Source organism: Esox lucius, chromosome 22 (genome assembly GCF_011004845.1).
Source record: "Esox lucius isolate fEsoLuc1 chromosome 22, fEsoLuc1.pri, whole genome shotgun sequence".
Lineage (NCBI taxonomy): Eukaryota > Metazoa > Chordata > Actinopteri > Esociformes > Esocidae > Esox > Esox lucius.
This window is the reverse complement of record NC_047590.1, coordinates 7,281,282-7,293,927: the sequence shown is the minus strand read 5'-3', so window position 1 is coordinate 7,293,927 and position 12,646 is coordinate 7,281,282. Positions and strand designations below refer to the sequence as shown.

Here is a 12,646-nt window from a genome sequence, read left to right as displayed (position 1 = left end):
TATACACTCATTATGAATCTATGGGGACAGTTAGCTGGGACTTTACCTGAACACGTCGAACACATACATGAACTAGCAACGCTAGTAAAGGAGTGCATCAAAGAGCATTGGTGTTTTGAATTACAGCTGGTCCCTGGTCGTATGTATGCAATACATTTTGCAGTAGTCAATATGGAATGGAAATAGTTTTCCAGTACACAAAAACACTATTTTAGAACAAAAAAAATGATGCTCCTATTATGAAGCCGGAGAGTAGACGGACCAAACACAGACTGGTTACCTGAGCCCCCCACGTTCCACTGAAACAAGTGCTTAAACCCTGTGAGTAGAGTAATGTTTATCAGATGGGCATTCGGTCAAAGACTCAGACTTTTGTTCCTGAGTTGGTTCGGTTGTTCTGTTTTAACTAAACATTTCAACTGAGGGTTCTCCTAGGAAAACTGAACCTCTGGTGGAGAGCCAGCTGGACTGAAAAAGCAGCACTAGAAGAAAGGAGGAGTAGAAAATAGAAGGGAAGAGGCTAATGGGGCACCATTTCTTTTAAGTGTGATGTAACAGAGGAATACATGAATGTGAAGAATTCCCCCACTGCAACAATTCCCCCTGAGGAGGAACAGTGCGCACATTTCTTTTTCTCTTCTTTTGGCAGATAAAGTTTTAAAGCCATACTAGAATTGTGACTGTTTAAACAATGTAATATTTTAGATAATCTATGTATTTCTTTGTATTCATAAGGATCATTTATTTTGTCCACTGACACATTTATGCCTGGGGTTATGTGTATTTGTGCTCATTCAAGATTGCTGAATCAACATTTCTTCCACTCAAATTACTTTCATTAATATTCTGTTGCTGCTGACTGCTGAGGGGGGGGGTGGGGGGGGGGGGTAAAACTGAGAGAAAAAAACAAACAAAGAATAAAAATAGAATTATACACAATTATCACAAGTGACAATTTCAACCAGCTGTCGCTAGGATTTGCTGGGCTCTGGCTGTGACCGGCACCACAATAACTACAATGTTTGATGGAGAATAAGTGTTCCAGAATCCTCGGTCCAGCCAATCAGAGAGGCTCTGGGGGTTCTAATGACCCCTGGGTCAGAGGGGTCACCAGAGTAAAAAGCAGATCTGAGAAACGGCGGGCCCGCTGCCAAGACAGGTCCATAAATCCCCTCTCTCAGAGGAAGCCATCTTGTATTATGGTGTTAAATCAAACCATAATCACAGGCTTGCATTGTGCTGCTGGCCCCTGCCACGCGGAGCAGAGAGGGGGCTGCAAACACAGAGATCAATTAGCCCCTGTGCTGAGGAGGAAAATAATGTACTCTGAGAGTAAGCTTTTGTGCTGCTGCTATGCAAAAAAAAAATAATAAAAGAACATAAGCACAAAAACAACCTATAGCCTGGGAAATCATAGTTATCTGTCTATACAATGTTGTTGTTAATCCATTGTAGCATTCAACAGGTTGGTGGTTTTCATCTTGTACTATCAGGTGGAGTGTGGTGTCTAGTCCAATTTGGAAGCACTGAGGCGCACTCTAGTGGAAGTACACGGAACAGAGTTAAATCAAGAACCAACTCGACAGAACACGCATAAGCTGTTTCTGGCACTTGGCAAAGTTTTACTGTCAGACTAAAGTGTAATTATAGTGTAATTTAATAACTTAGATTCTTTAAATAATGACAAGATTATCAGCAGGGAGACAATCATAACTGGCAATGGAGTGTTTGTAATTGGAAAAACTGTCAGACAGAAATCTTTTGTGGAAAAGCCTTTTTAACTATATGTGGCTCTCTGTTGGCTTGAAATGACATGAAATACGGTATATTCAGACAGCAGTTCCCTGAATCGCACTCTGTTCCTGTTTCCTAATCGTCCTGAATAATAAAACAGAGAAAATCACTTCCCACACTCCCAGAACGGCAGACATCTAATGTCTGCTTGACACAGGTGCTGCTCTGCTCCCTGCAGCTGTGGGACTGAGCCAGCCGCCTGATGGGGGCCCTTCCATACTAAACAGGCAGATTAGAAACCTTAAATGGAGGGCAGCTTGGAGAGGTGCTGTTACCAAGACCTCCGGGGTCCTCTTGCATCTCATCAGGCAGGTACTCTGACACACAGATACAGACACACACACAGACCCACACATAAACTAAACCTCTCGTTCCTATCATCCCTGCCCTCCCCCCACAGCGCCCGGCTTCTCTGCTTCACTGTCTTCCTCTTCTCACTGACCTCTTACTCTGCCAGCGTCTGGCGCTGCGCTGCCGTTACAGCCATTCCCATCATGCACAGGGGCATACGAGCTCCCATGAGTCCACCGCACAGCTCCCTGCCATCTGCCGTGATTTATAGAAAATGGCCTGATGATTTATGGCCTAGTCATCTCACAATGAAGTCGTTTTCTTTCATTATGGCGACCTACCGACCCAGCCGCCACTCCCTGCCTGCTCGGGGAAATGTGCCCTAATCATACACCATAAAGATCTTTAAACAGAAGGGGGTTTGCCAGGGCGGGGGGAAATTGGCGGGAGGAGGGGGTTTAACACAATTAATTTTCAGCATGTGAATACTAATAGAGCTAAGTAGAGCGTCGTAGAGTGGCGAGGAGGCCTCGGTGGCGTGTCGGAGATGAGACACGGCCACCGCAGAGATCCCGGTCGCGATCAGAGTTTCTCGGCGAACGGAGGCGAGGCAGCTGCCGGGCAGGTCGAGAACACACCGTAGAGATCCCGGTCGCGATCAGAGTTTCTCGGCGAACGGAGGCGAGGCTCGGTAGCTGCCGGGCAGGCCGAGAACACACCGCAGCGTTGCCCTTTCTGCTCCTGACGTTAAAACGAAGAACATTTGGTGTGCTGAGTGATTCAGAGGATCACGCCCGTATAGAGCCTTCAGATCTTAATATCTCAGCTAAGTCACACAGTCGCCCCGATGTTAATTAATTCATATGCTACGGTTATAATTTTCAACACAGGGAATCCGCTTCAAAGCGAGCTGGCCCACTAACACCTTGTAGTAATAAAGACGGACTTGATGATAGTGTTTCCACTCGTTGTTAGTGCCAGTTCAGATGACCATACAGCGCACACAGACACACACACAAAGGATGCCGCCGTGACAAATATCTGGCCGATTCACCATGTTCTGAAATGGACTGGTAGCTGTGACCGACCCCAGACCCTGACCGGGCTTCTGTGACCTCCTGACCCCCTCCTCCCGACAACTTACAGAATCACTACTAACAGCTCAATTGAATCTTCAGATCGCTTCTCACTTCTATAGCCGAATAATGAAAAAACACACACAGATGAAAAGACAGTGATTATTTTCCTCTTCACAAAAATAAATGAAAAGAGCGCCATCTGCTGTTATTCCCAAGTCATGAAGAATATTTTAGAGATTGCATGGAGTTCTTGGAGGAACAGTAGTTATATATAGACTATGTGTATACAATACATACAAACACAGTATAATATATATAATAAATTATATATATATACACACACATACACAGGGGAAGGAGCCTGAGTTGGTGCGTGAGGTTGAGAGGTTCCGATTAGAGGTAATCGGGATCACCTCTACACACGGCTTGGGCTCTGGAACCACACTCCTTGAGAGAGGATGGACTCTTCACCACTCTGGAGTTGCCCATGGTGAGAGGCGGCGGGCTGGTGTGGGTTTGCTCATAGCTCCCCAGCTCTGCCGCCATGTGTTGGAGTTTACCCCGGTGAACGAGAGGGTCGTTTCCCTGCGCCTACGGGTCGGGGATAGGTCTCTCACTGTTGTTTGTGCCTACGGGCCGAACGGCAGTGCAGAGTACCCGACCTTCTTGGAGTCTCTGGGAGGGGTGCTGGAAAGTGCTCCGACTGGGGACTCTATTGTTCTACTGGGGGACTTCAACGCCCACGTGGGCAACGACAGTGACACCTGGAGGGGCGTGATTGGGAGGAACGGCCCCCCGGATCTGAACCCGAGTGGTGTTCAATTATTGGACTTCTGTGCTAGTCACAGTTTGTCCATAACGAACACCATGTTCAAGCATAAGGGTGTCCATCAGTGCACGTGGCACCAGGACACCCTAGGCCGCAGGTCGATGATCGACTTTGTTGTCGTCTCATCTGACCTGCGGCCGTATGTCTTGGACACTCGGGTGAAGAGAGGGGCGGAGCTGTCAACTGATCACCACCTGGTGGTGAGTTGGATCCGATGGCGGGGGAGGAAGCTGGACAGACTCGGCAGGCCCAAGCGTACTGTAAGGGTCTGCTGGGAACGTCTGGCCGAGTCTCCTGTCAGAGAGATCTTTAACTCCCACCTCCGGCAGAGTTTCGACTGGATCCCGAGGGAGGTTGGAGATATTGAGTCCGAGTGGACCATGTTCTCCACCGCCATTGTCGAAGCGGCCGCTCGGAGCTGTGGCCGTAAGGTCTCCGGTGCCTGTCGAGGCGGCAATCCCCGAACCCGGTGGTGGACACCGGAAGTAAGGGATGCCGTCAAGCTGAAGAAGGAGTCCTATCAGGCCTGGTTGGCTTGTGGGACTCCTGAGGCAGCTGACGGGTACCGACAGGCCAAGCGGGCTGCAGCCCGGGTGGTTGTGGAGGCAAAAACTCGGGCCTGGGAGGAGTTCGGTGAGGCCATGGAGAAGGACTATCGGCTGGCCTCGAAGAGATTCTGGCAAACCATCCGGCGCCTCAGGAGAGGGAAACAGTGCCCTACCAACGCTGTTTACAGTAGAGGTGGACAGCTGTTGACCTCAACTGAGGATGTCGTCGGGCGGTGGAAGGAGTACTTCGAGGATCTCCTCAATCCCGCTGACACGTCTTCCATTGAGGAAGCAGAGGATGAGGGCTCAGAGGTGGACTCGTCCATCACCCGGGCTGAAGTCACTGAGGTGGTCAAGAAACTCCTCGGTGGCAAGGCACCGGGGGTGGATGAGATCCGCCCTGAGTACCTCAAGTCTCTGGATGTTGTGGGGCTGTCTTGGTTGACACGCCTGTGCAACATCGCGTGGCGGTCGGGGACAGTGCCTCTTGGATGGCAGACCGGGGTGGTGGTCCCTCTTTTTAAGAAGGGGGACCGGAGGGTGTGTTCCAACTATAGGGGGATCACACTTCTCAGCCTCCCCGGGAAAGTCTATGCCAGGGTTCTGGAGAGGAGAATACGGCCGATAGTAGAACCTCGGATTCAGGAGGAACAGTGTGGTTTTCGTCCGGGCCGTGGAACACTGGACCAGCTCTATACCCTCTACGGGGTGTTGGAGGGTTCATGGGAGTTTGCCCAACCAATCCACATGTGTTTTGTGGATTTGGAGAAAGCATTCGACTGTGTCCCTCGCGGCATCTTGTGGAGGGTGCTTGGGGAATATGGGGTCCTGGGTCCTTTGCTAAGGGCTGTCAGGTCCCTGTACAACCGAAGCAGGAGCTTGGTCCGCATTGCCGGCAGTAAGTCAGACTTGTTCCCAGTGCATGTTGGACTCCGGCAGGGCTGCCCTTTGTCACCGGTTCTGTTCGTAATTTTTATGGACAGAATTTCTAGGCGCAGCCAGGGGCCGGAGGGTGTCAGGTTTGGGGACCACACAATTTCGTCTCTGCTCTTTGCAGATGATGTTGTCGTGTTGGCCCCTTCTAACCAGGACCTTCAGCATGCACTGGGACGGTTTGCAGCCGAGTGTGAAGCGGTGGGGATGAAAATCAGTACCTCCAAATCTGAGGCCATGGTCCTCAGTCGGAAAAGGGTGGCTTGCCCACTTCAGGTTGGTGGAGAGTGCCTGCCTCAAGTGGAGGAGTTTAAGTATCTAGGGGTCTTGTTCACGAGTGAGGGAAGGATGGAACGGGAGATTGACAGACGGATCGGTACAGCTTCTGCAGTAATGCAGTCGATGTATCGGTCTGTCGTGGTGAAGAAAGAGCTGAGCCGCAAGGCGAAGCTCTCGATTTACCAGTCAATCTACGTTCCTACTCTCACCTATGGTCATGAGCTTTGGGTCATGACCGAAAGGACAAGATCCCGGATACAGGCGGCCGAAATGAGCTTTCTCCGCAGGGTGGCCGGGCGATCCCTTAGAGATAGGGTGAGAAGCTCGGTCACCCGGGAGGAGCTCAGAGTAGAGCCGCTGCTCCTCCACATCGAGAGGGGTCAGCTGAGGTGGCTTGGGCATCTTTTTCGGATGCCTCCGGAACGCCTTCCTGGGAAGGTGTTCCGGTCCCGTCCCACCGGGAAGAGACCCCGGGGAAGACCTAGGACACGCTGGAGGGACTATGTCTCCCGGCTGGCCTGGGAACGCCTCGGTGTCCCCCCGGAAGAGCTAGAGGAAGTGTCTGGGGAGAGGGAAGTCTGGGCATCCCTGCTTAGACTGCTGCCCCCGCGACCCGGCCCCGGATAAGCGGGAGAAGATGGATGGATGGACACACATACACAGTAAAATTGACGATAGATACAGGGACAGATATAGACTCAATGTCAAAAGAAAAAGTACATGATTTCATGCTTTTGACAGTCAAAATGTAGAAGTCTGAAGTTGTTTTATTTCAAGTCAACATTTCTGCTAATTCCACCACAGGAGAGCGAAGTGAACCAAACAGGAAATATGTACAGTTGTACAGAAAATCAAACATATTTTGTATAAATATAGATATGGAAGGATAAAACAATGACTGATGTTTAACAAAAGGAGCATGCAATGTAAATAATCACAACGAATAAAACAGCCAAGCCGACACTAGATCTGTGGAAAATGCTGCCATTAAAAGACTGGCTTTAGCCTATTTACAGTAGCCATAGGATGCATACTAAATTACATCCAAACCTCTATATGGAGAACTACTTTTGACCGGGTCTCATAGGGATCTGGTCAAAAGAGTGCACTACGATGGGAATAGGAAGCCATTTGTGACCCTTTGTCTTTTCAATGAAACGTAACATCCGTTTGAAATGAAAGCAGAAAGACCCATTTCAAAGCAATATTCCAAAGCAGTTAGTATGCAGTAATAAATGGCAGGCATAGTGTCACAAAAAAAAAACACAGGACACACACACACACACACACCCCATCAAGGCATGAGGATGACAGGGTTTCCATGTCGATACAGGCCAAAACGCGCACACAGCCCTGTACATGCTGTGTGGTCTGATGAATTAGCCCGAGCTCTGTGACTGCAGCGGAACGCAAGTGTGTGAGTGACCAGACATTCATAGAGTTTTGTCAACATAAAGTCAGAACGGGGAATGTAATCACCGGGTATATATAATACGCATGTTCCCACTGCATCCAAAGAACTTGGAATACTAATTATTTTTCTATACCAAGCTTCTTAATAATCGATTATTAAGTGTTGTACTGTAAAAAAAAATAAAAATAAAAAAAATAAAGAAGCTCATTCACAACAGGCAGGTTTTATCAAAACGAAACGCTGCGTTTGTATTTTACCACATTTTGGACCATGGGGTGAACCTATTCCTACCGGTCCAGAACCAATGAAATGGCTGAGCTCCCAACACTGGATAAGAAACACGGTGCCATGTTACAGTACATTTAACAGTCAGTTTAGTGAAGCTGTCCTCCACCAGCAGAGTAAGGCCCAATAGTTCTCATTAACACCGCACACTCCTGTCCAAAAACAGCGGGGTTAAATTCCATTTCAAATTAAACAAATCGGGGAAGTCAACCGAAACTCCGACTACCATTTGCTTCCCTGTAGAGCGGAGACAAGAAAGTGGAATGTAAGCTTCCTCAACAGGAGTGAACTGAAATGGAATTAACCTCAGCCTTGATTTCTAAGCAACACGACTGTACCTTGAACATTCATAATAAGTAAAGTACAGCAAAATACATTAGGTTTAACGCCATGGTTAGTATTTCTGAAGCAGCAGTAACATTGTAAAAACGGACATCTGTACAGTGAAAATAATGACATTAACTCACAATGGTAATTTACAGTGCTCTGACAACATAGTTCATACAAGTAGTGGGATCTTTGTGACTAGTTAAGTATTGCTGTTTCATTGCTGGGTTCAATTCGAAACACAAAACTTAACTCTTTTAGGCTCCTATATCCTTGCATGAAAAAAAAATAAAAAACCACAACAGAACTCAGAATTTGGACAAATGTTTCTCATTAACTTCGATTTCAGATTGTCTTCATGTTTCTAATTTAAGACCAATATGTATTGCCCAATGACTAATATTTGAAGATCGTAGGACTCATTCACTGTGATTTACATTGAAATTTGGAGTTAATCATGAGGTTAAGAGAACACTGCAGGTGCCAATAGTTTTTGTTCTCTTTAAAAAAGAAATTGTGCTAAATTCAAAGCACATAAAAACAATTATTTCCCCTTATTAATTTTCAGTGTCTGAAGGTTAATATTTTCTGATCCTTGATTCCCAGGAGTTATGGTGTTGACCACACAGACATCCCAGCCAACACCCATGTTCATTAAACAGCCTTTCATTGCCTTTACTAATCACTGGACAGGCAAATGATCTCCCATTAACCGAAATGAACAGTCTACCTAAATGAAAAATGTGTTACTCTTCACAGGGATTCTTCTCTAAACACAAGTTGAAGACATGTAGCATTGCCGCAAATCTTTTCAGACAGCAAATAATTAGTGTGTGATTTCGATAGCCAAGAATGACAATCGAAATCTACATTTCTAAATTGCACCCCGCCAAATGCCGGAACAATCGTGTTTCCCAACAGGCCTGGCAAAGGAGCACAAAGAGGCACTGGCGAACCGCAGCACTCAGCTCCCATCAACACGGAAACCTTTCAAATGGTTTATAACGGATCCAGGTTTCATTTAGAGAACTTTACATTCATTTTACTAAAAAGTTGTAGTGTCACAGTCAAATCCACATGAAATAAGTGGAATGAATATATTTACAAGACAACAAAGTTGAAGGAAATAAAATACTGATTGTAACAGGTATAGTTTCCATTTAGGGAAACAGCCTTAATGATGAAATATACGGTAACCATCAGGAGGTCTGGAGAGAAAGACTGAGGCACAAGTGTTTCCTCCATCTGAGTCACGTTCAAAAGGGAAAATATTTTTTAACACTTTTGCAACCGGACAACAATGGAAAATGAGCATTTCTTTTTGTAACCAGTACGTCCATGTTGTTCTCCCCACGATTCCATCCATTTTGAGCCTAATGAACACAGCCCCGTAACAGGACGTGTCTGCACACAGGGATGGAGCCAGAGGGCCTCGTTCATTAGTGTGAGAAAACATCAGAGGTGCTGCTGATGTTGCCGGTGGACGTCTGGGCTCTCTTGATGTATAAATTCAGCAGCTTCATCTGTTGGGATGAACAGAGAAACACTGAACCATCTGATCCTAAAGACAACATTTAAAGAAAGGAAAGAAAAGAAAAAACCCGGGGAATAAAAGCCTCGGTCCTCCACCTCTCGGACCTGACCGGGAGACGCCGGGAAGGTTAGCAATTAGCGTACCTTGCTTCCGGTGAGCTGGGCCAGGTGAGGCTTGAGCTCGTCACCGATCACGGAGTAAATGGCCACCAGGCAAAACACACTGGCCTTCCTCACACTGCTCTCCATGTCATCATAGCCCTGTTCAGAGACCGGGCCAGTAAGACAGCGTCATTAGAAAGACACACACGCTTACTTTGCTTGTTCTTCTTAACACCACCGCCTAAGAGAGTCCCAGGCGGATCCACGCGGCCGGTTACCTGCAGCAGTCCCGGTATGATGTCCGACAGCAGCAGTTGGAGGGACTCCTGGGTGATGCGTTCGATCACCTTGGTCTGCATCTTGATGGCGGCCAGGTTGATGGGGTAGTCGGCCGTCTGGACGATGGGACACAGCACCTTGACACACTGCTCCGGGTGGATGGAGCCGGCCAGGGTGGAGGCCGATTCCTCCGCCGCTCGCACCACCTGGGCGGAGGCAGGGGGGAGATGGTATGAGGTTGGTGACAGTCAAGGAGCAGACAGGTTGCCATGTTTAGATTTGGCTGTGCTAACACTGTGCTACACAGGACCAGGCTGTCCTCTCTCCACGGTATGAAGAGCGGCCTGGTCCATGGCCTCTAGACAGCCTGTTGTAGGGAAACTCACCTCCTTGTGGGAGTCTTTGTGGGCCTCCAGAGTCTTCATGATGGTGAGCTCGGCGTAGTTCTTAAAGCGAGCCGGCTGGTTGCGCAAGATCTCCTTCAGCACGCGCAGGGCCAGGGCCCGGATTGTGTGCTGCCCGGAGGGAAAGAAAATGGATACAGCACGCTCAGAACCGGGCGGTTGGAAACGGGGGATAGGGAAAAAAACAGCTGCGGCGAAACATCAGGCCGAGGCGACTCTCTCGGGACAAACACGTCACATTTTACGGTTTCATTATTTTATTTCCATCTATCTCCACCTCCCCATCTTTCTCTCCCAGTTCATCCATCTCCACCTCCCCATCTTTCTCTCCCAGTTCATCCATCTCCACCTCCCCATCTTTCTCTCCCAGTTCATCCATCTCCACCTCCCCATCTTTCTCTCCCAGTTCATCCATCTCCACCTCCCCATCTTTCTCTCCCAGTTCATCCATCCCCACCTCCCCATCTTTCTCTCCCAGTTCATCCATCCCCACCTCCCCATCCTTCTCTCCCAGTTCATCCATCCATCCATCTTCCCCTCCCTCCCTGGTGCTTACGTCCTGATCAGCCAGGGTCTCCAGTAGTAGCAGCAGCATGGTTTTGAAGTGTTCTTCCCAGACCAGCAGGCTGTCCTCCCGGGCAATCTTCAGCAGCTCCACCAGGGCCCCCCTCCTCTCCTCCGGCCTCTCGCTGGGGGTGGACAACTCCTTCAACAGCTCCGACACCTTCAGGGGACCACCGGAGAGAGACGACTGGGTGACCACAGGACCAGTGAAACATTGTGTGTGTCTGAGTCGGACCTCTATGTCGGCGGCTAGGTCCTTATGAGCGCTTTATAACCCGGCGTAAATGTAGGCCAGTAGCGGATGTGTGAGAAGGGGGGGTGCCAGAACAGCAGAGGGCCCCCGAATCGACCCACTATCCCGCTGGGCCACTCCGCCCCCGATCTCACGTACATCCTGTTAATGGCGGCGCCCGGCGGTGTTTTACTATAGTCATCACAAGAACCAGGGGAATCACCATCTCCAGCTGCTCCGCCGGCGAACACTGCCTCGCTGGCAGCACCTTATTTTCACCGCAGCTCTCCTGACGACGGCCTGCGTGGGGAGGGGGGGGGGGGAGGGGGGGAGAGAGGGGGGGAGGGTTTCAGTACGTCTGACCGGAGCTATGTCAGGGACGGGCGTCATTATGTCAGCTTCGGGGGGAGTAAAACGTGATCCCAGGCGGAGGCCTCACCGTCGGCTAGTGGCTCCACGCCGCCCTCGGACACGGCCTCCCTGAGGGCCGGCTTGTCGTAGGCGCCGATGGTGTCAGTGTAGTTGTAGGGGTTGTAGTCGCGTCCCCGCGGACCGGAGAAGGCCCGGGGCGATGGGGTGTTGAGTAGGGAGGTCTTGTTGTCCAGTGCCATGCGCCCCGCGGGCCCCTCCACCACGTCGACACCGCCCAGCTCCGATGAAGCTCCCAGACCCGGCTGTGGAGAGAACCGACCCGACGGCGTTTAGAACACAACCTACTGGCCATACAGAACCACGCAGGTAACGTAACGACAACGCTAACAACGGCGATTTGTGTATTATGTAACAACCACCCCAATGTTAAAACCATTTCAGAGGTACCGCAGTCACATCCCAGGTCCAAAGGTAATGACACCTGCATCTAATTGTCTCTCCAGGGGCTTATTATACGGCACCAGTCAAAAGTTTGGCCCCACCTACTCACTCAATGGGATTTATTTTGTTTTATTACTTAATTGTTGTAGAATCAGAGTGAAGACATCAAAACTCTGAAATAACACACATGGAATCATGTAGTAACCAAAAGTGTTAGACAGATGAAAATACTTTTCTTCAGATACAAATGTGATTCTTCATAGTAGCCATCCTTTGAGAGATTGCCAAGAGTGTGCAAACATGTAATTCAGGCAAAAGGTAGCTACTTATAAGAATAAAAAATAAAAATGTATTTTGGTTTAACTCTTTTCTATTTTTTTTATAAAACATGATTCCAAATGTGTTATTTCATAGTTTTGATGTCTTCACTATTATTCTAGAATGTGGAAAATAGTAAAAATAAAGAAATACCCCTTGAATGAGAGATAGACAGAGAAAGAGATAGAGAGAGAGAGACATAGAGATAGAGAGAGAGAAAGAGAGACAGTGGCCACTTCATGAGAAGTAGAAAAGCCCAACCGCCTGGCCCACTGACCGTGGCCTCCCTCTTGCCCCTGCCTGGCTCTAGCAGGTCCTCCTGGCTGCGGAAGCTGAAGTTCTGGATGGCCTCAGTCACACCTCGGAGCGAGCTGTAGATGTCATCAGAGTTGAGGTTCTCAGTGTCGCACTCCAACATGCTTCAGGCCACAGGGGGGGTGAGGGGGTTATTATAGAAGTACCAGTCATAGGTTCACACACAACCCTACCAAAAAGGGGGAGGGACGTCTGCCCGGGCAACAACAGATTGGTGAGATTTTCTATGTAAAAAGCATATTGTGAATAGATCAAGAGTGTAAGGAACAGACAGGTTGTTAATGTGGTGTAGAAGTAAACAGAAGTA

At 48.7% G+C, this 12,646-nt stretch overlaps 1 protein-coding gene across 20 annotated transcripts in view; it reads right to left on the bottom strand.

Annotated features, from left to right (window-relative positions):
* Positions 1-6,502: 6,502 nt before the first annotated feature.
* Positions 6,503-12,646, bottom strand: part of LOC105019968 (CLIP-associating protein 1-B) — a 30,905-nt gene continuing 24,761 nt past the window's right edge. For all 20 annotated transcript variants that reach the window (XM_029116600.2, XM_029116604.2, XM_029116603.2 and 17 more), the window contains 8 exons: positions 12,302-12,443; positions 11,333-11,567; positions 11,117-11,193; positions 10,654-10,821; positions 10,080-10,208; positions 9,693-9,899; positions 9,457-9,573; positions 6,503-9,302 (listed from right to left, as the gene is read on the bottom strand). In XM_029116600.2, coding sequence (XP_028972433.1) covers positions 9,219-9,302; positions 9,457-9,573; positions 9,693-9,899; positions 10,080-10,208; positions 10,654-10,821; positions 11,117-11,193; positions 11,333-11,567; positions 12,302-12,443 — 1,159 coding nt within the window. In that variant the 3' untranslated portion in view covers positions 6,503-9,218. The remainder of the gene's footprint in view (positions 9,303-9,456; positions 9,574-9,692; positions 9,900-10,079; positions 10,209-10,653; positions 10,822-11,116; positions 11,194-11,332; positions 11,568-12,301; positions 12,444-12,646) is intronic.